This window comes from Hyaena hyaena, unplaced genomic scaffold (assembly GCF_003009895.1).
Source record: "Hyaena hyaena isolate Hyena2069 unplaced genomic scaffold, ASM300989v1 scaffold_65, whole genome shotgun sequence".
Classification (NCBI taxonomy): Eukaryota; Metazoa; Chordata; class Mammalia; order Carnivora; family Hyaenidae; genus Hyaena; species Hyaena hyaena.
In genome coordinates, this window is record NW_024080697.1 from 4,315,308 (window position 1) to 4,338,677 (window position 23,370).

At 45.2% G+C, this 23,370-nt stretch overlaps 1 protein-coding gene across 1 annotated transcript in view; it reads left to right on the forward strand.

Annotated features, from left to right (window-relative positions):
• NRXN3 (neurexin 3) overlaps positions 1-13,828 on the forward strand; it is a 37,695-nt gene extending 23,867 nt beyond the window's left edge. The window contains exon 5 of the mRNA XM_039232206.1: positions 13,586-13,828. Within this exon, the coding sequence (XP_039088137.1) occupies positions 13,586-13,828 (243 nt within the window). The remainder of the gene's footprint in view (positions 1-13,585) is intronic.
• Positions 13,829-23,370: the final 9,542 nt, after the last annotated feature.

Genomic DNA, 23,370 nt, shown 5'->3' on the forward strand with positions numbered 1-23,370 from the left:
TGGACACTTGGGCTTCTTCCATAGTTTGGCTACTGCAAATAATGCTGCGGTAAACATAGGGGTGCCTAGATCTCTTTGAATTAGTATTTTAGTTTTATTTGGGTGTAAACCCAGTGGTGGAATTACTGGATCATGTGGTAATTCTATTTTTAATTTTGTAAGGAGCATCGATACTGTTTTCCATAGTGACTGCACCAGTTTGCATTCCCACCAACAGTGCGCAGGGGTTCCTTTATTCCCACATCCTTGCCAACACTTGTTATTTTTTGTCTTTTTGATTCTAGCCATTTTGACAGGTATAAGGTGATATCTCATTGTAGTTTTGATTTGCATTTCCCTGATGATTAGTGATGTTGACCATCTTTCCATGGATCAGTTGGCCATCTATTTGTTTTTTTCTTTGGAAAAAACGTCTATTCAGGTCATCTGCCTGCTTTTAAATTGGAGTATTTGTTTGGTATTGAGTTGTGTAAGTTGTATAAGTGTTTCATATATTTTGTAGATGACTTTTTTGTTTTATTACTTATTTCTGAGAGAGAGACAGAGTGCAAGTCGGGGAAGGGCAGACAGAGGGAAAGGCACAGAATGCGAAGCAGCCTCCGGGCTCTGAGCTGTTGACACAGAGCCCAATGTGGGGCTCGAACTTGCGAATCATGAGACCATGACCTGAGCTGAAGTTGGATGCTTAACTGACTGAGGCACCCAGGTCCCCCCATATATTTTGGATATTAACCCCTTATCAGATCCATCATTTGCAAGTATCTTCTCCCATTCAGTAAGTTGTCTTTTTGCTTTGTTGATGGTTTACTTCACTAATGACCATCAATTCTTGTCACTGGAATTGGCAACCTCACACCGCAGTTTCTTGAAATTTGTCCCCAATTCCCCAGGATCTCGATTTGGGTGGTTGACTAGTGAGGGAAGGAATAATTGGGAATCGGTGGATGGTACTATGAGAAGGAAAAAGATGTTTAATTCAGAGAAATCTGAGTTAAAATCCTGGCTATGATGTGTGAGTAAAGTGAGCTTAGGGCTATTAACTTCCCTGAGCCTTTGGTTTCCTTGTTTGTTAAGTGGGGATAACAACCGTGTCTATATCAGCATTAGATCAAGTCATGTATGGGGTGCCTGGGTGGCTCAGTCGGTTAAGCATCCGACTTCGGCTCAGGTCATGATCTCACGGTGCGTGGGTTCGAGCCCCGCATCAGGCTCTGTGCTCACAGCCAGCTCAGAGCCTGGAACCTGTTTCAGATTCTGTGTCTCCCTCTCTCTCTGACCCTCCCCTGTTCATGCTCTCTCTCTCTCTCAGAAATAAATAAAAAGCATAAAAAAAATAGATCAAGTCATGTATATATGATGCTGTCATAGGGGCAGACATATAGGGGCCTTCATTAAACAGCAGAGATTATAATGGAAGGTGAATGATCCTTGCGCTTGTCTTCTGGGTCATATTTTTAGGTTTCTTTTATTTTTTATTTTTTAAAGTTTATTTATTTTATTTTATTTTGAGAGAGAGAGAGGAAGGGAGAGAGAAAGAATCCCAAGCAGGCTCCATACCATCAGTGCAGAGCCCAGTGTGGGGCTTGAACTCATGGAGCCATGAGATCATGACTTGAGTGGACACTAAGAGTTGGATGCTTAACCAACTGAGTCACCCAGATGCCCCAAGTTTCTTTTGTAATATCATTGTGAATAGTGACCGTACTTAATAATTTTGATATTAGCTTTGGTTGTGAAAAGAGGTTCAGAGAGGGCGGTGAGTTGCCAAAGGTCACACAGCTGATACTAGGCTAGAAAGTCAGGGCTCAAAACCTGGGCTTCTGTAAGCGAAATGTGGTGTATACATACAATGGAATATTATTCAGCCTGGAAAAGAAAGGAAATTCTGATGCCCACTACATGGATGAACTTTGAGGGCATTATGCTGGTGAAATAGGCCAATCACAAAAGGACAAATACTGCATGATTCCACTCACATGAGATTCTTGGAGTAGCCAAATTCGTAAAGACAGAATGTAGAAAGGGGTTTGTGGGGGCTGGGGGGAGGAGGTGTGGGCAGGGATTGTTTAATGGGAACAGAGTTTTAGTTTTGCATGGTAAAAGGAGTCCAGGGGATCGATCGTAGTGATGGCTGCACAGTGGTGTGACTGTACTTTTATACCACTGAGCTGTACACTTAAAAATGGTTAAGGGACCCCTAGGTGGCTCAGTCAGTTGAGCATCTGACTCTTGATTTCATCTGAGGTCATGATCCTAGGGTTGTGAGACGGAGCTCCAAGTCGGGCTCTGCACTGAGTGTGGGGGGCTGCTTGAGGTTCTTTCTCCCTCTCTCTCTCTCTCTGCCCCTCCCCAGCTTGTGTGCCCACATGTGCGTATACATTCTCTCTAAAATAAAATAAAGAATTAAAAAAAATGGTTAAGATGGTAAATTTTATGGAATGTGTATGTTACCACCACCCCCAACAAAAATATTTAGGAAAACAAAAAAATTCAGGGCTTCTGATTCCAAAGGCAGGGCTCTTTCCTGCACATCACAGCACTCCCTACAGAGGGGTGAGCAGCCAGGGTGGGGGTGGGGATGGCCTTTTCCAATGCCCATTGTACTAAGTTATAAAATCTGCAGAACTCACCTCTGCTGAGAAGATCCTCTTCTCCCAGATCATTCTTCCAAGTGGCACAAGCTGAAGGAGTTAGTCTTTTCAGACAGCAAGGAATCCTTGGAGAGAGAACTGAGCCCCAGTCTCATGGAAACCACTTGGGTCAAATGATAATGATTTACTAACATTGATTAGTACTTCCTCTGTGCCAGACACACTCCCACTGCTTTTGCATAATTCGCTCCTTCATAACCCTTACATCAGTCCTACAAGATAAATAAACTCTCCCCATTTTATAGATTGAGAAGTTAGGGCTCAGAGAGGTCAGGTAGCACGGCCAAGCTCACGTACGGTGTGCGGAAGAGCCAGAACTTTTACTCCAGACCCTGCCTCTTAACCCCTGCGCTGTCTGTAGGAGGAAGGGAAATGGAAGGCTTCTGCACCTTGGCTGTTTTCCCCTGAGGACTGACTGATTTCTCTTCCCCCCTGTGATGCGCTTCTCTCTGTCCTACCAAGATGAGGGACATCTTCTCATCTAGATCAGTTTATCTCCTGATTTCCAGGTGTTCTCTGGGATGCGGGTGTGTACTCTTCTCCCTGGTTGGGTCGTGCTCATTTGGGGAGGATGATACCCATTTTTACCCAGGAAGTTGGCATTCGGGCCCCATCTCCTGGCTGGGGCCACCTGCTATGAGGAGTCTTCTAAAGCCCTATCAAGCAAAGCCCATTGCAGGTGCCAACCTCATGGTCTAATACCTGGAAGTACTGTTTACCTAGAGATGCCTTTTGTTTGCAAGGCTTAAACAGCTGGGTAGAAGCTCAACTTGGCACTTGTGGTTTACAACAGGTGTATCAACAAGCCAGCAGAGACATCCCTAATAACAATTTCAGTAAGTGTTTATTGAACGTTTCCTCTGTGCCTCACCTTGTGCTAAGCGCTTTATATTGGATCATTTCACTTGACCCTTTCAACAGTCACATAAATTAGGTACAGTCAGTTCTGCTAGAATGCTGTTTCAAAAAATGCAAATTTGTTCGAATGTGATCGATCTATCAGGGGACAATTTGGGCATAATAATTTTCTCTTTGATTATGCATGATCCTGTCCACAAGAAACACTAGGTGAAGGCAGTAAACTTTAGCCAGCTGAACAGGTCGTGTAGAAATACACAAAACGCACACTCCTCAAAAGCGTGTGCGCTCCTTCAGTTAGCACGTGTGCTGTGAGCCACACCCTTGCCCATGTGGTGTCACAGCTCTGTCTGGTGTCAGAGCCTCCTCCTATTACTTGGCGACAGCTTACAAGCTTCCTGCTTCCATGAGCAGTTTGGGTCTTTGTCAAGGGCTCTAATGATGGTAGTATTTGTATATTTCTTAACTATCTAACACGGTAAAACTGGTTCCTCTCTACCATTTTGGGTCACTGATGAGGTTTCCAGGTGTCATACCCCAACTACATTTTCCCCATTAGCCCTGTGGTTTTTACTGTGTGATTTTGCACGGTGTTGTGACTTTTAGGAGTGTACACGAGCTTCTAGCCAAACTCACTCCACTGCCATTGTTTCTATGTGGACAAAGTGGAAGGTAAGGCTAAGAAATCTGACAAAAGTATCTGTAATAACTAACAGTAAAGTCAGGGTTCAGACCCCAGGTGGCCTTACCCCCGTGTCTGTGCTCAAAAATCTCTAAAACATCAACAAAACAAAACAAAACCAGAAACCCTGGTGTCTGCACTGATCTTTGATTGCACGTGTAACAAGTGGACTCTTTCTTCCCCCACCTGTCAGTCAAGCTCTGGTTCCTCAAGCCAGAGCCACTACAAGTATGTGAGAGCCCCTGAGGTATCTGAGCACAGTAGTGACCGAGCCCGTGGGCATGCCATCCGTGTTCCTTCCTGCTTGCTGCCACTCCTCTCTCTGCTGCTGCCTTTCCTGGCCGGCTGGCAGCTGACCTAGCAGCTACCTCTCCCCTCCATCTTGCCGGCTGGAGTTATTAGCATCAAAGAACAAAAACAAACAGTAGCAAGGCTGGGGAGTGGGGCGGGGTGTGGGGTGGGGGGAGGCGGCGCTCAGTCTTCTACAAAGGCAGTCAAATGGGTTCTGTGTTGAGGATGAAGCTAATACCACCTGGCCTTTTGTGGAGAGACATCTCTTCCTGTGTTTGAAGAGCTCACACACTGAAAGCTGGAAAGAGCCCCAGAACACAGGAAGCCCAGCCGCTTCGCTGCTTGAAGTTTGCTTTAGCTCAACTAACAAGATCGTTTCTGTATTTGTTCCTGAAGTAGAGGGAAGAACCCTGTGCTCACTCTCCCCAGGGACAAGAAAGGAGAGGCCATTGGGGAGATCCGGTCTATGCCTTTTTTGCCCCCTCTCCTAAAATTGTAGTCAGGTGTACTCTTCACTTGAGGGCCTGATCTGACGCTTGAGGGCCTGGGGCAAGAACATGCATGAGAGCCAATGGGCAGCCTCCCTTCTTTCTACCTCTAGCAGCATGGAGATCCTTGTGGACTTCTTTGTGGACACCCCAGACTGCAGAAGGCCACAGCTCCTGCAAATTGCTTTCCCTTGGGCATTTCTTGACACTAGAGTATGCACATTGGTGGACTGGTCAGCTTTGGGGAGAATGGACCCAAGGTAGAGACCCATATGAATTTGGGGCAATTCGAGCAAGGAATTCTGAGTACCTGATTGTACTCTACAAAGTGACTTGGTGGCAGGAATTGCAGGTTCTCAACGGGAACACCTACTTGGCCCTGTAGACTCCTAGATCCTGGGCTGAGATGTAGCTGCAGAAGGGCCAGAGCACACCCATGCAAAGCATATCACCCAGGGCAAGGACTCTAATTAACCAGGACTATGGTCATATTGTGTTTGACCCCTTCCCTCTGCCCTGGGCGGTGCCTTTTCCCCACTTCTGTGGATGCCCTACATTCCTGTCCCTAATTTGTAGCTTGATGGGTCAGAGGGTACTTGTCCTGGTTTGCTCTTTTATTCAGAAATATAGCTTGACCCTTATAAGCTACTCTGAGTATGAGAGATATTGATAATGAGAGAGCCTCCTCTCTGTGTCTTAGTTTCCCTATCTGCAAAACAGGATGAAGAATGTTTCTACCTGTTAGGTGGAGGATTAAATAAAATGAGGTATATAAAGCACTTCACACAGGGCCCAGCACACAGAATATTTGATAAATGTGAGCTTTATTATGAGTTAGTAGTGTTCTGTGCCAGGGCTATATAGACGTTATCCCATTTTATCCCCACACTTGTCTTGTGACATGTGATGCTAGACATAGTAATTGGCTCAGGAACATCAGGAACATGTGACCTAAGCGAAACCAGTGGGAGCCTTCCCAGGGAATTTTACCAAAATTACCATGAAATCGGCTGCTCCCTTTTCTTTCATGCTGCTAGGGCCCATCTTCATTACCATGTGGGTTCTTAATTAGGTAGGGGATTAAGACAGACCCAGAGTGTAATAGCAACTCTGCCCCCTGTCCATAGGCATGTGCCATAACTTCTCTGAGCCTCACTTTTCACATGTAAATGGAGATTACCAGTATTAATCAAGACCGTCTATTAACCATTCAATATGTATTGCTGATCACCTGTAGTAGGCCAGACCTAGCTTAGACACAGGGGACACAGGCAGTGAATAAAAGAGACAGTGCTGCTCTCATGAAGCTTGTATTTCCAGGCAGATATAAACAATAAAAGCAGAGACCCATCCTGTGAGGTCAGATAGTGATTAGTGCCACGAGAAAGGAAAAGCAGGGTAAATGGCAGAGAAGGGTCCCTATTTTAGAGAAGGTGGTTAAGAAAAGCCTTTCCGAGGAAGTAATATTTGAGCTCATACCTGAAGAAAGTGAGAAACGGCCTTACATACGCCTGACAAAGACCATTCAGTTGATGGGCTAGCACATGCGCAGGCTGCAGGCAGGACCTGCTCAATTAGTGTGAGTTACTTTTATGATGGGCGTTGAGGACTGGCTCTCATAACCTTGCACCTTCCCTCTTCTGGCCCCCTAGCTCTGGCACTCACACTGATCCCGATGGAAAATATTCCTGATAAAAACAAATTCTGGCCCAGTCTGGGGCTATTTCTGTTAGGAACGCCATGCTCAAAGCAGGGGCGGGGGAGCAACCCAGGAGAGGAAGGATTGTAGCCGCCACTGCCACCCTTCACCTACTGTCTTTAACGTCACAACCAGGGAAGAAGTAAATCAGGGCATTCCCCCTTCACTCAGTATCCCGCAGATGCTTATCGTGTGTTCAACAATAACCTCAGCCACAAGTGCATACACTCAGCATGGTTATTTTAAAGTTCAAAAGGAAACACTTTTCTGTAGTGTGGGGAGATCTGGTTCTTCTAACCATGGGGAAAAAAGAGGGACCCTGTTGTGTTTACAGAGGAGAGCTACGCCGGGGAGCCCTCCTACCTCACCCTTCATTTGGGCTAGATCATTTCACAAGGAAGGAGTCCAGGATCCCTCCCCCACACCCCAACACACACCACGCCCCCCAAGGAGCCCTGGGGAGTGATGGGCAGGCTGCACAGCCTGCCTCCTGGAGGCAAGGCCCGGCCAAACCTTTTGGGACCCCACCTGGTGAACTCTGTCTTGGGTCTGACCTATTTTCTAGGAGAGAAAATAGAATATAGATTTAAATGCAGTGGTGCTCTGGAAAACTACAGGCCCAGCAGTGTGAGAAAATAAAACAGTAGGGGGAACAGAGGAAGTGTTGGCATGGGTGAGGATTCCACCTCTCCTGGATCAATCTTATCTGGTTGTCAACTGCCTTTTCTTCTGCAATTTGCTCCTTTTTCTCTGCTAAAAAATTGATATGCATACACACATGTACGTATTTATCTTTCCTCTGACCTGTCCTGGGGTCCGATGACGCTTCCCCATATACAGTCTCCAGGCTGCAGACCAGCAGCAACCACAGACAGCAGGGGCTCTGGCGATGGTCACCTTGGAAGTGGAATGGCAGCAGCGCATAGAATCAGAAATGCCCACGGTTGTGTCCTAGGTCGGCCTTCCTTGTTCTGTGACCATAGGAGAGATTTTTAATACCCTTGTCTTCTCATATATGAAGGTAATAAAATTACTAGCTAACACTGAGGGCTTTCTAAATGTAGGTACTGTTCTAAGCTCCTCACAACCTCGCTAGGAGGTAGGAATTATTATCATACCCATTTTACAGATAAGAAAGCTGAAGCACAGATAATCTCAGTAACTGACCCAAGGTCTACGTAGCCTGTAGACCTGGCAATCCAGCTGCAAATCTCCCTCTCTCTGTCAATTCCTATGAGTTGGTCTGAGTCATATGGCTACAGTTGGAGGTCATCTCCACCAAGCCACATGGATTTAGGGTGGGAAGGGGGTTCCCCAGAAGATAACTGGGATTTGTTACAACAAAGAAAGGGTAAAGGATGGACGGGCAGTATAACAGATGATTCCCCCACACCCCCATTCACCTTTGCCATTTTGTTCAGTTGGTCAGAATTGAATGTGGAGATTCAGGTTACTCACTGCTTCTTGGGACAGGAGCCAGGTGACGCTGTGTCTCTCTATTCTTCAAGTTGGACACAATGTTCAGAACTGCCTCCAGCTCACCAGCACGGCGAAACACTAAACCTGGACCCTACCCCTCACTGTAGGAGGTTTCTCTTGGTGGTCTTGTTGCCCCTTTTTGGCAAGAAGAGATGCTGTTATGTTTTATGCTCAGGACTAGAACTGAGGCCAATTAAGGCTTCAGGAGGGAAAACAAAAGAAACAAGAACAGCATTTGTTTTCATCCCTGTTCCTGCTCTCCTAACAACCTCTGAACCTTCCTTTGTCCGTCTTCCCACTGAGGAGAGGAAGCAAGAAAAAGACCCAAGGGAGGGGAGGGCTGGAGCAGATGCCTTCATTGACAAGTAGAAGAGCTGAACCAAAACCTCTCTCTCTCTCTCTCACGCACACGCGTACACACACACACACACACACACACACACACGTTGTAATTCCTGTGGTTGCCATCTGGTCAACATTTTTTGGTAATTCTGTCTGTGGTAATTCAAAGTGATAACAATCAGTGGAGCTAACGTTTATGCAGTGTTTGCCTTGTACTGAGTTAAGTGCTTTATGAGTATTTAATCTCCTAACACTGCCATGAAGGAGGTTCTGTTCTCCTCTCAATGGGTTGCTGAGGAAAACAACTCAGAGGTTCAGTGATTGACCCAAGGCCATTCAGTAGGCAGGGATTTGAACTCAAACCTGTCTGTCTCCAGAGTTTAAGATTGTAAACAGAATGTTGAAATGAGAAACTTTGGGGTTCCAAGGTATCCTGTCTCCCTTGAGTGTTGGTACCTCCAAAGAGCGTGTTTCCATGAACAATGGTGTTGACACTCCCACCACTGAACTCCACCACATGTAAATAGTTTGATATCCTGTTTAATGAAGGGGTATTTTAATGACTACTATTCTAGGCAATCCATCAGTCACAGTTAACAGCCCTGCTTAGTTATTTATACAGAATGTTTTCCCTTCCTACCTCTTCTATTTTGCCACTTTTCTTCTTGCTTCCACTCCACCCCTGAATCTAGCAACTCACCAGAAAATCTGAAAGGGGGTGTGGCTGAGGAATGATTCAGAGCTCTCTAGAAGTCTCTTTGGGCAGATATAGCTTCTAGGGAACACAGGGTGTGGGCTGGAGAAATGTTCAGCTGTTGCTGTGGGTTTGCCCCTCCTGGGTATGGGGGCATAGCTCTGTTAGGTCAGTGCCTGGATTTTCCTGGGGCAGGAGTTACGGTTCCTAAGGGACTTGCTGAAGCTTTACAAATCTAATTGCAGCAAAGTAGAGGTGCAGTGGATAACCCATTACTCACTCATGGGGTAGCTAGGAGGGTCTCCCCCATGGCTCCAGGCTACTCACTTTAGCCTGCAAACTGAATTCGGGTTCCATATGCCCTTGCAAGACCAGGGTTTGTGTTAAATAAATGCTGAACTGGGTGGGATTCAAGAGGTATAGGGTCTTATCTGGTCTCTGTACCTGAACTAAGTTTATGACCTTGCGTGAGTTTCTCAACCTCTTTCATCCCCCATCTGAACCAAAAATGAATTAAGCTAGATGATGTCTGTGGGTATCCCAGGTCTACCTTCCAATGATTCTAAGTGAGTCACCCGGGATTGATTGGATGGCCAGTGGTTTTTGAAGCAGCCCCCCTGTTCCATCTCCTCGGCTCAGGCATATGCTTTCAGGTCGGGTCTAGAGGTTTTAACAAAGCTTTGGTCTGCTCTTGACTGGGCTTCTCAGTACAATTCTATCTTGCATTTGAGGGTAGGGGGAGGAGACTGTGTTCATGAAGACAATGGGAGTGAACCATTCTTCATTTTTTGAAAGTTCATTTGCTTAATTCAAAGGTCAACCTTCGTAGGGCTGGATGTATATTTGTAGTTGTCAAAAGTGATTTTAAGTAGCAATTCCTGTCATTAATGATGGGGTGAAAAGCAAGGAGAAAAATTAAAAGGGGAGGCAGAATTTCAATTTGTATGGCAAATGATCTACTCACATACAATCTTGTGTACACACGCTGCTGTCTGTGATGAAAGATGGTCACTGGGTATCATCAGGGTGGGAGGGGATTATAAATGTTTTGTTATCTTCTGTCCTTCAGTCCTATATGGTAAATAATGATGCAACTTGCTCTTGATTCTCATGCCTCTTTTTCTTTTTTCCTCAAGGGAGTGGCTTATTATTATTTTTCTCTCTGCGGGGAAACTTGCTTGACATCATGTCCAGTGTTCTGTGTGTGGAGGCGAGGAGGATTTGCTTAAGTGTTGTGTAGAAATCAACCAGAATATTTTAACCAATATTCTTGCAGGATTCCAGTCTGCTTGGCTTTTGGGAGCCCTATCTGATTCCAGGATGATGTCTTTCCGGACAGATGTGAAGCTCACCTCTCTTGCTACATGCACAGTGGAAAGGGAGCTTGGCCCTTCAGCTTGCATGGGTGGTTTTTGGGTGAAGGTAGAACAAAGTGCTCAGAAGTTGAGTACCTTTGGGGTCCTGCATGAACATGATAGTCATGCAATGGCACGTTGCACTGTGTGTGTGTGCGCTTCTAATACTCTTCTTCCTTTTTCTCCCCCTTTCTCTCCTCTGCCTTTCCCTCCTTGAAAATTCTGCCACAGATGTCAGTCAAGGTCCAGGTGAGTTTCTGTGTTTGCACAGCTGCCGTGGAAATTTCCCCTCTGCCAGATTGTGCATGGTTTGACTCTGAGTGAGACCTTTTTCTAGGGACGCTAAACAGAACAGAAATCTAAGTACATTGCATTTTCATTGATTTGGGTTGAGAATAAGAAATGTCTTGAATTGATGTGTTTATGTTGGTTTTGAAAACCATTTTAAAGCCAAAGGAATGTGGTTCCCATGCTTATACACTCACTTACTTCTGATTAACATTTCTGGGTGAATCAAAGTAATGGGAAATGAGCATTTTGCGAAAATATTTTTAAAGATATTCTTAAGATATGAATTCCCCAATTTAATGAGAATTTTTGCCTTGTCATACATAAATCTACTTATCTTCTATAGTTTCATGTGGTTGAAAGTTGAAAATATGAATACTTAGCATAGAAAATATGTGGGTGAGAGAAGTCTTCTTTCTTTCAATTCTAAGAAATGGCTTTCCCCTGCCCCACAATGAAATTAGCAATTTTTAAATGGTTATGTAACTAATACATGCTCACTGTATTAAGAAAAAGAAAAGAAAAAGAAGAGGAATGGTTTTTGTCAATGAATAAACAGAAGAACCATTCTTATGCTAATTGTGCATTTTTCTTTTTAAAATGCATGCTCATCGACAGTTCTGACTGTAAGCATTGTGTGTGTGTGTCTCTGTGTGTAGACATATATGTACACACATACACACAGGCGCATATAAGAGGATACAGCCATACATGGATAAGAAGTGGGCGATGGCCTAGAATGATTTGGAGATCATTCTAAACTGGATAGAATTTTGAGTTAAGGAGAGTAACTAACCCTACCAAATGAGAAGGGAATATCATCTTTCTTTGCTATTTTCACATTTCTCGTTTAGTCCTTTGAACATTTAATTCGTATAATATCAGTACAATTATATTTTAATATGATGGAAATTAAGAGCCCAATAGGTTAAGCCATTTGACCAAGGTCATGGGACTTGTCATTGGTAGTACTGGGATTTGAACTTAGGACTTTGGGACTCTAAAGCCCATGCACATGGAGGAAGGCACTTGTTGGGATGAGTACTGGGTGTTATAGGGAAACTAATTTGACAATAAACTATAATTAAAAAAAATAAAGCCCATGCACATTCCATTCGAACATACAGAAAATTCCATCACTGAAAATTCTCAGCAACTGAAGTTCTTGTAAACATTTCCTAATAGGACTGTTGTTTATTTTTTGCTTAGAGATAATGTGACGTTTTAATGATTAGCAGTCCTCTTTCCAAATGAATTTATCCTTCGCTTCTCTCTCTCTCTCTTTTTTATTTTTAATTTTTTAAATGTTTATTTATTTTTAAGGGGGGTGCAGAGAGAGGGAGACACAGAATCTGAAGCAGTCTCTAGGCTCTGAACCATCAGCATAAAGCCTGACATGGGGCTTGAACTTCTGAACCGTGAGATCATGACCTGAGCCAAAGTCGAAGGCTTAATTGACTGAGCCATCCAAATGCCTTTCTTCCTTCCTTCCTCCCTCCCTCCCTCCCTCCCTCCCTCCCTCCCTTCCTTTCTTTCTTCCTTTCTTTTTCTTTCTTTCGTCCCTCCCTTCCTCCCTCCCTCCCTCCCTCCCTCCCTCCCTTCCTTCCTTCCTTCCTTCCTTCCTTCCTTCCTTCCTTCCTTCCTTCCTTCCTTCCCCATTTAAAGAATCAGCCAGACTTTAGGATTTCTCACCATTGATCTATATGGTATATTACATAGCATAAAAGAATAATACAGTTATCTCCAGCTAATACACAGGATTTCCCTTTTTTTTTCTGTCCATAAGTTGTGGTTGAAATGAAACACAGGACAGCATTTTCTAGGAAGGTACCATTAAATTAATTTCCTATTTAATACTATTTTACTTAACAAATATCTATTGAGAACCTGTTATGTGCCAGGCACAGTTCGAAGCACTAGGGATAAAACAGTGAACAAAACAGAAGACAATCCCTGTCCTTATAGATCTTTTATTCTACTTGAGGGAAGACAATGAACTAATGAACTAGTTATATATGCACACCTATATACATATGACATATATGTATGTACTACATGTATTGGAAGGTGGCTGATAAGCATTGTGGAGAAAAACAAAAATGTTAAAAATTAGGTTACTAATTTATAGAGGGTGGTCAGGAATGGCCTCTCTGTTCAGATGATGTTTTCTGGAACACCTCAAGGAGGTGAGGTAGGAAGCCCAACACCTGAAGTTTTGTTTGTAAAAGTGCCACTTGGCTCATTCCCTCCGCCTGCCTGGTTCCTGGCAGAGAGGTGACCCAGGGCCCCCACTTTGGCTTGTGTGTGTTGTGCCCTTTCTGGGGCTCCTGGCTGAGGGAATGAGTGGGGGCTGAAATCCAGCCTGTGTTCCTCTTGCCAAGCCTGCGATCCTGGGGCTGCCTCTGGCCAGGGGGCACCTTTTTGTAATTCTCACAAAGGCACTTATTGGTCCTGGATGAAACAGTATGGCGGAGTAAAGTGTAGAGGACACACGGGCTCTTGTCTTTCTAGCGAGGTGGGCGAACCTCCCTTTGTTAATAGTAATGATAATTAGCCCAGCTCAGCACCATTGCAAGGCGAATTGTGTCATCTTATTCTCCCAGTAACCCTCTAAGGTGTGTCTGCTGAGTCCCATTCTTGCTGAGGAAGTCAAGGCCAGGAGGTTAAGTGTTGTGTTGAGGCCACCCAGCCATAGAGTAGCTGGGCCAGGTGAGGTTCCTGCCTAGTTCCAAATCTTACACTCTTTGTTCGGCCCTAGAGGTGTCAAGAGCTCATTGCCAATCCTCTAACCTCGTGGTCTGGACCCCTTGCTTTTTTGTTGTTTCTGAGCCTGAAGCAGATCACTAGTTCAGAACCTTTCTTTGTGGCCCAGGACACAGCAGGAGGCAGGCTGGGCCACCTGGCCCTGGCCGAGGTCAGCGGCAGCCTCCCGTCTCTCCGAGGCCCTGGCCGGGCAGCGTGGAACCGGCAGTGCTGCGGCTCTGAAACAGGAAACCTTTAGGGGTTCACTGATTTTTTTCCCTCTTCCCCTCAGAAAGACAAATTGGGGATTTTATGAGCTAATGTAACTGTTTACCCAGGGGCAGCTGGAAGACTGTGAGGGACGATTGATTAAGTTTACGTGTTTACAATTTTACCTGTAATTTATTGGTTAGAAGTAACACTACTGTAGAAGACGCAGATGGAAATGGGGCTCGGCAGGCAGCTTCCTCAAGGCCAGGAGATGGGCTGGGGGTTCGGAGAGACTGTCCTGGAAACACCCAGGAGGAGAGCCGCAGGCGATGCGGCCCTGGACTGCCGTGTGGGAAGATCCTCAGCCCCTCTCCTAGTCTTTAGGAGGGAGGTTTAGGATAATAAAGTAGCAGCAGGCATTTGTGGGGTGCTGACCTTAAGGAGGTGAGGGACACTCACTTTGATGTAACTCCTTACCTCAAGCGTCCCAGGCAGGTGTCGCCATCCTCTCAGGTGAGAAGAGACTCAGAGAGGGTCACTAACTGCCCACAGTCTCCAGCCACTAGGACAAGACCAGGATCTCACTACTGTCTGCCTCCAAAGCATGTGCTCTTTTTCTCTGAAACCCTGGCATTTCCGAGACAGAGCTGTGGGCCTCTTATCGGTATCTGTGTTCTTAACTCTCCATGCAGTCCATGGCACATAGTAGGGTCTCGAAAAATTTATTGAGCAGAGAGTGTAAGAACAAGGATCAGGGCATTGGGAGTCTGTAGGGCCCTGAGCCGTACTGGAACTCAAAGGCTATCCTGTCCAAAGAATACAACTATTTTACTTCTTGGTGGAGGAAACTGAGGCCCAGGGAGGGGAAGGGACATCTCCAAGGCCAGGTAACCCCTTTGTGGCCAGGAAGAGACCCCTGTCAGGTACTTATCCTTTGACCCCGATCCACTGGGATTTGTTATTGGTCTCTCTGTGCTGCCTGCGGACAGGAGTAGGCAGGCCCAGCCCCGGGTACCATGCCACGCCCCTAGCGCTCTCCCTTCTTCCCGTGTGCTCTAGAACTCTCTGCCAGGGGGAAAGCAAGCCCTTTGGAGGTGAGGAAGGATCTACAGGGATCGGTGCTGGAGCTTCTAGGGGTACGACCCCGCCCATCCCCTCCCCCAGTGCTTCCCCTCCAGCCAGGAGGGGCTCTTCATGGTGCTCCAACCACAGGCTCTCTCCTCAGAAGGGATAATTTCTCAGGCTCTGCCTGCTGATTAGAGCTGGAATTTAAATGAATAACTGTGACCTTGTGGAAGTGCCCTAGTTACTCAGAGGCCCGATGAGGAAATAGGCCTCTCGCTTCGGTCCATCAGAGCTCTGGCGGGCTCAGAAGGAGGGGCTGCTGTCTGCCAAAGCCCGGAGGAGGCCCAGTCTGCTGTTGCCCAAAGCAACTGACGGCCTTTGCTCAACGCTCCCTCTGCCCACTCTTGATCTCTGCCCTTGGTATCTTCCCCCTTAAGTTTAAGTCATCTCAGGGCTGTCCTTGGGGAGCGGACCTGATCATTTGTCCCACGCCCTGCCTTGTCTCCAGGGAGTCCAGCCGAGGGACACTGTTCTGAACCACTGCACCGATGTGTCCGACTCGTGTGATGGACACAAGAGTCAGCCCTAGAAGTAGCTGCATGGATGAGAGACCCCAGAACCACAGCCCCGGCTTCACGCAGGAGCTTGTTAGAAAGACAGAATCTCAGGCCTCACCCCAGACCTGCTGAGTCAGAATCTACTTTTAACCAAGATGTCCAAGTGTATGTACACCCATTAACGCTTGAGACGCGCTGACCTAAAGCGTCCAGCTTCTCTTCCCCTTTGAGGCCACGGGTGCTGTGTTCCTTGTCTCTTCTGTTTTTCTGGGTTGACGGGAGATGGAAGGGAGGATGGGATTAGGGAAAGGAAGGGGAATGAACACTTCCTGACCACTGCATCTGTGCCAGTCAGTTAGGGGCCTTTCCATGTAAGAGTTTACATCCTGTGAGGCAGGGAGCTCAGGACCGCACAGGTTTCCGTGAACAACAACTCAGGGGCCAAAGCCAGCCTGCTGCCTGCTTTCATATGGCCTGGGAGCCAAGGATGGTTTTTCTCTTTTTAAATAGTTGAAAGCAGCAAAAATAATTTGTGATGCACGCATTTTATGAAATTCAGACCTCAATGTTCATAAAGGTTTATCGGAACACAGGCACACTTGTCATTTCTGTTTTGTCTCTGGCTGCTTTGCAAAGGTGGGGTTGAGTAGCTGTGACAGAGACTGTGTGGCCTGAAAAGCCTGGAAAATTTACCATCTGGCCCTTGACAGAAAATGTTTGCCACCCTTGGGCTAGAGCACAGACTTAGAGCCTGTTGCCTGGGTTGACATCCTGGGTCTCTCTCAGTAGGACCTATTCATTACCTTCCCTTTGTGGGCCCTACTTGCCTCATCTGTAAAATGGGGACAGGAGTTACCTACCTCATGGGGCTGTTGTGAAGATTAAGCAAGCTCATGCATGTCAAGTCTTCAGAGCAGTGCCTGGTACATGATAAGCCACATATAAATTAGCTACTATTATAAATCCTCTCATTTGATCCTTTGCACACATTTTCATTTCACAGATGAAGACACTTGGCTCAGAGGGTTTAAAACCAAAGACGTTCTTCTGTCTGTTTGGTCTCCCAAACTATTCAGAGGCATGCCACCCGTGCTGTGCTGCAGAGCCCCTCAAAAGACACCTGCTGTGTTCCTCCTTATCACACATTCTCTCCCATCTGTTCTGATCTTTATGCTTTCTGTGAAGAAGTCCCTCAAACGTAGATCCTGGCCACCACTGCTGTGAAGCAAGGCCAGAGAATCCCACTGAGGGGGAACAAGGGGACTGATATTTACTGGGGTCCCACTGTACACCAGACGCCCCTCATGGATGAAGAGCCTGGGGCTCCAAGACATTATAGCCTTTGCCCAAGGTCAGAAGCAGGTATGGGAGGCACCAGGATTTAAACACATATCTGGGATTTCTGCTCTCATTCTGCCTCCTTCTGGCTCTGCTACTTTCCCTGGGGGTTGTGTGGCCTTCGGTAAGTCATGCAGCCTCTCTTTTCTTTAATGTGGAGGGGTTAAATCAAATGGCCTCTCAGGCTTCTTTCATTCTGAGAATCTAGGATTCATCCTCCAACTGACATACCTTGGGCAACAGCAATCAGAAAAATGACTTCTTGGTTACCAAAGACTTAACAGTTCCCAACACCAGTGGTTCCCATACAGTATTTTGCCTTTTCTTTCCTCTTCTTTTGGGCAACAGTCACATTTGCTTTTCTCCCTTATTTATTAGGAAAAACACCTGAGCTTGTCTTGTGAGCCAGGCACTAAAAACCTAAGTTTTTGCACACATCATTTAATTCTTTTGACATCCTCAGGAAGTAGATTTTGTTATTAGACCCATTTCACCCATGAACAAACTGAGGCTCAGGCGTGTTAACTCGCCAGTTCCACCCAGAAAGAAGTGACAGAGCAGGATGCAAAGGCTGGTGTGTCTGGCCCTGGAGATGCCTCATGGCATCATGAGTTTCACCAGAAGGTACACTCCACAAAGGTGCACTCCTGTTCACTACTTTTATGCTCTGGGCCTAAAACAGTGCCAACAGATCACAGGAATGCAATAAATACTGGCTCAATGAATAAGTAGTACTCAGGACTCAGCTCTTAGTTTTACCCCTCACTCCTCTGAGAGAAAGTCTGCTTTTTGTATAGGGGTTCACCCTGAGATAGAAGGTAATTGAGTCTTTATTCAGTATCCATGTTGGGCTTGGGTCAGTGAAGGATTCAGGCAGTAGGGAATCCACCATGGCTATGCATAGTTGGATTGGAAAGGGGCCTTCGGCTGGGCTAACAGTGATCAGTTTCTAGCCAGTTGCCCAATGGGGCCTGGGAAGATGCCCCCGCCCCCGCCTTGGTTGCTGTAGCTCTTCTTGATGCATAAGTGTGAGTAGGGAGCTGCCTACCCCTTTTTTTAGGGAAGCTGCCTACTTCCCAGCCTGCCTCCATCTTTGGCTAACTCAAGGAAGCAGACCACTGGGCCTTGGTGTCTTTTTCTAGAGCATTTTAACATCCTGTCCTGGCAAGGCAGACCCACTTGGGTGCTGCTTATGGTCCCAGTTTCTTAGTTCTGGAGTGCAAGGTGAGAGTTAGAGCTGGAAAAGCATCATTAGAAATATCTCATAGTCAAAATGGAATAGTACTGCCCCCATTCCTGACCCTGCCAAACATGTGGGGTATATATTTGTTACTCTAATGATGAACAGGCGTGATGGCATTAAGAAGAATCAATGAATGCTAAATGCACTGTAATGTGTGGGAGAGTGTCATTCAAAGATTTGTGTCCTCAAAATGCCATTGGTGAGACCATGGAGAAACTCTTCTAGACCGATTCCTTCCTTGTACAGGTGGGAAACTGAAACCAGAGAACTTCCATATAACGTAGTTAAGTCACACAGCTTGTATATGGCAGCCTCAGAGACCTTCTCGGTCCGTAGACCTACCTAGCAAGGTCTGGTAAGGACCTGGGCTAAGCTGGTTGGCTTGTGGGGCTAGGTCTCAGGAGGGCTGGGGCAATGAAATTCAGCTGAGGGTCGAGGGCAGTGGGTCCCCTGTGGGGCAACTTAGTTGACTATGACCCTGGAGGAAGGCATCTGAGGATGCACTGGGCAGGTGGTCTGCTACTGCCGCCAGTTTGTTGAAAGACTGGTGTTGGCAAGAGGTGGGAGGTGGGACAAAGAGAGGGCCCAAGATGTACCAGTCTTCTGAATAATGACAGTGATGACTACACACTTTTGAGCCTTCCCTGCGCTCCATGAACTGTGCTAAGTCCTGTCCATACATGGTTGCACGTGATTGTCACAGTGATCCTGAGAAGATATTTTACAGGAGTGAGGCATGGAAGAGTTAACTTGCTCAAAATCCCATAGCTAGTAAGAGGTAGGACTGAGATTTGAATTCAGGTCTGGGATGATTTAGAGCAGTGGTTTGCAAAGTTTGGTAAGCATCAAAAATCCCCTGGAGAGCTAATAAAGAAGACCCAGGGTCATTAAAGTAAGACATTTCTCCCAGGTGATTCTGATATGACCAAAGTTTGAGAACCACTGTTTTAAAGGAATGTGATCTGGAAGGTAAAGGGACTTGAAAGCTCCAGCATTAACCACTGTTTTTTACATTATAAACATTAAGGGAGGAGGGCAGGAAGTTGGAGGGGCAAGTGGAAAGGAATGGAATGAATGATTCCCCCTTTGAACTTGTGGCACCTTAGGTGATGGCGCTGGTAGAGCCATCATCATAATACATTATAGTTAGCTGTGTATTGTCCCCCACAAGCCCCTTCTTTGGCCGCTGTGGGCTCTTGAAGGACATGAGGTGTTGTACTTTTTGAAAAAGATTTATCCATGCTTGCATCCCTCCTACCTGCCACATTGTATGTGCTCATAAAACTTTGTTGTTAGAAACAGCATTTCAGGGATGGAAAGGACCCAAAAGGTTGTCAAGGCTCTCTTTGCACCTGGGTTTTGAATTTTTTCTATAAGAGTTCACTCAGACTTGGCTTGAACCCCTATGGTGATGAGCAGCTCATTGCTCCTTTCACCATTCCATCCATTCCGAGAGCACTGAATGTTCTCAAGCTCTTCCTTATTCTGAGTCACTCTAGCTTTTACCACCTGTGTTACTTCCAGCCCTGGGAGACACACAGAATAGATCTAATTACACTCCCAGTGTTTGAAGATGGGGCTTTTTGTCTTTAAGGATTTTCTTTTCTAAAGGCTGAAATATCTCCAGTTTCCTTGGGCATTCTCATACAACGGTTTTACGTTCTTTCATCTAGGTCGTTGCTTTCTGAAAAATGACATTTTTGGGGGGCATGCTTTCCAAAGAAGCATGCCCACACTACATACAGTTATATGGACATGTCCCGACCAGTTCATTAGAGAGGGAACCTACTGCTCCCTTTTCCTAGACTTCCTTCATATATTAACAGTGGTACCAAATACCTTAGCTTGTTTTTTTTAATGACTATAGCATTAAGTTGAACATAAAGTCACTGAAAATCTTTACTATTTTGTGTGCCCTGCTGCTAAACCATTTCTCTCCCTTTCCTGTTCTGTGAAATGGCTTATTTGACTTTGGGATCATCCTTTGATTTGCCAGTTCTGCCCTGGATTTTTAAATTCTAGCACACCATGATCTATTAGGGTAAAGTTCTTTCATCTAGCACATCAGCTGTCCCTTCCAGCTTCATGTCATTTATGAATAAAGAGCGATTTTAGAAAAGTTCATGACAGTTGGAGTGTAAGAACTTCTCCTTCAGGAGGAGTCTCTTCTAAAAGCCACAGTTGCAGATCCTTTAACCCTTAGGGTGATAAGCATGACTGCCTCCATTTCTTTTCTTCCCATGGTATTCATGCAACAGGAAAGCCCAACCCACCTTCCACCCTAAAGAGGTGGAATAGTTTGCAAAGTTGCTGGGTTCTTGCCTCTGCCCCGTGATTATACCATGCAGAAGCTATTGGTGGTGATTCCTGGCTGACATTGGAAGAAGTACTTTCTATTCAGTATAGCTACCGAACTGTAAGTATAATGTTGGTCTAGAGGCAAACAGTGAGTGGGCTAGTGCAGTTATATCCTACAAAGGGCTTAGTGGTGAGAATGGCACCTGGTAGCATCATAGAAGGGCAAACCCAGAAGCTGGGACCTGAGTACATCTGCCTTGGATAATTAGCCACCGGCTCTCTTTGTCATCATTCCAGCTACTCAGTTCATCCCAGTACTATTCCAAGGATCATGGAAAAGCCAAAAACGTATGTAAATGGGTGTTAGTCCCAAGTGTCAGCTCATGATTGCTGTTAGGTGATTGATTAAAGCTTTGTTTACTCTCTACCTTTTTGATTCTGGGTGGTGATCTCAGAGTATTAATTTGAACCATTTAAAATAGTCATTTTTATAGGTCAAAAGCAGTCCACTCTCAGTTTTGTATCATTCAACCTAATAGTTGGCCTCTTTGGATATCATCTTTGTTCATAGAGGCATAGTGTCTTTGAGTTGGAATGGATTTTTGGTAGCTATCTCCAAAAACCCCACTCTGACTCTCTTCTGTGGCACTTCTGGAATGTGAGGCTTCCCCTATTACTGGGCCGTCTGTTCTTGCCAGACGTGCTTGCTCACTTGTCTTGCATGTGCAACTTTAAAAATACTGGAAGGCAGCTCTCCTGCCCTTTTATTTATTTATTTATTTATTTTTTGCTTTTTATTTATTTTTTTTCCAGTTTTCTTTCTTCCTTTCTTTCTTTTTTCTTACAAATAGTTTATTGTCAAATTGGTTCTCCTGCCCTTTTATAGCTTGCTCTTGTTTAGGCTGTAGGTAGCAGTTCCTGCAGCCATTCTTCATATGATGTGGTTTTGGACCCCTGAGCATTCTGATTTTTCTCCTTTGGACACACCCTATCTTGTTAATGCCCCTTCTGGGGTATGGTGACGTTCTCTGAACCAAAACCACAGGTTTGGTACATTCAGTGTTGAGAAGAGGTAGGACTATTATCTTATTTTATTTTGAGGGGATAGGGAGTGTTGCGCCTAAGTGCCAGAATTTACATTTGTCCCTTAAGATTAAATTTCACTTTTGCCTGTTCACATCCTTTTGGACCCTGATTTTGATATCTAACAAATTAGCTATTCCTTTTCAGTTTTAGTTCATCACAACATCCAGACACTTGCCAATGAATGTTTTCAGCCAGGTCATTGATCAAAATGTTGAGCAGGCATAGGCTCTGCTGTAAACTGCTGGTGACCCTCTGATAGAACAAGGAAGTTGCAGTCCATGATGAAGGTCAGGGAATTGCCCAGGGAACGGCTGGTCTTGGGCACAATCATGAAAATAGGTGAAAGTTTCTTTCAGACCCACCTTTTCCCTTTAAATATCCCTCTCTCCTTTCCTACCCTGTCTGCTGAGTTCTTTCTCCTATGCAACAGTGGAAGACTTCTTCAACCTATGGCAGCATGTCTCTGTCTTTCCTTCACTCAGTCCCTGCACTACCCCTGTCTTTGAAGGAAGATCTTTGATTTTGCTTTCTGATGATTTCACACACAGGACAGTGTCAATAGCTGGGGACCCTGAGTGTGTCTCATGTTCAGATTTGCAGCTTAATGAAGAGAGGAGGCTTAATAACCCTAAAAAATGCCCCAGCAAGTAAAAGCTTCATGGTTTAGAAGAATCTGGGAGTAGGGATTGGGGAGAGGGAGGGAGATGGTGGCCTTTTAAAAGGGCTCCTTATATCATGCTGGACCAGAGTCATAAATAAAGTTGAATTAATATCCAGGCACTATTTTGTGCTCTTGAGTTCTCCAACACTTGTCTCTTCCTTTATCCACACGCTGAAGGAGGCAGTGTGGCTAGTGTCATGGTTACCATCACAGCCAGGAGAGTCCATCTGCTGGCTTAGAATCCTCACTTCACCCCTCACTAATTAATGTGACTTTGGCTCTTAGGCCTTGATTTCCTTACCTGTAAACTTGAAATTATAGCACTGCCTTTCCCATTGAGTTGTATTTAATGAGATGACAAATAGCCATGACTTGTCTGCAGTAAACAGTCAACAAATATTAGCTACTGTCATAATTCTTTTTCCACATTTAACCAGATTTCCTTCCTTTTAAGTACTTAAAATGTCAACATGTATATTTCTTCTTTCTTTCTTTTCCAAATTCCTAGTCACCTCGTAGCCACTGTCACTTATGGCTTCTCATTGGGCTCCACCCCCCAGCACCTTCACTATCTTCTTAGTTCCTCTGGAAACATCAATGACTGTTTCTATTACCTTCTGATTTTATGTAATTACTCCTTTAAATGGTTCTTGTGGCTTCATAGGTATTCAGTGTTAGCACTTGGCACTTGCAGCGATTAGTGACGTTTAATGTCTCTACTTCAGTATGGAAAAAGAGATGATATATGTGGATTTTTTACTGGGATAGGAGTTACCCTGGAAATGAATGAAAGAAAAGTCTTGGCAGAGATCATTTGCTTTTTTTTTTTCTTCTTCTGAATCTTTTTTTCCCCCTCCCATGAGTGACTTCTTTCCTCCCTTGAAATACTTTCCCCAGTTACTCAGGCAGAATGAAGGAAGGTAGGATGGATTGAAAACCATGTGAGGTGGGTGGGATATTGTAGGTTTGCGGGGGAAACAGTATTAGCTTAAATGATGAAGGCCTTCAACTTCTGGCCTGGTTCCTGAACACTGCATCTTCCTTTTGCCTGTTTCAGTAAATGGTTTCTATTCTCTGTATCAGTCATTCTCATGACAGGCTTCATGATGGCCACAGCCGCTTACAAATGACTTTGCTTTCATAGCCATTTCCATTCTCCCAAGCTGCAAAAGCTGCTATCTCCATGGGGATTTTCCCAAAGGATGTAACAGCATTTAGAGGGCCATACGTGTATTTTGCATATAATTTACATATGATTTGCAGTCTGTTCTACGGTGGTTTCAATTTTGTAAGTCTTACCTACTGGTGATCTTTTTCTCTTCTTGTTCTTGCATCTACCCTGA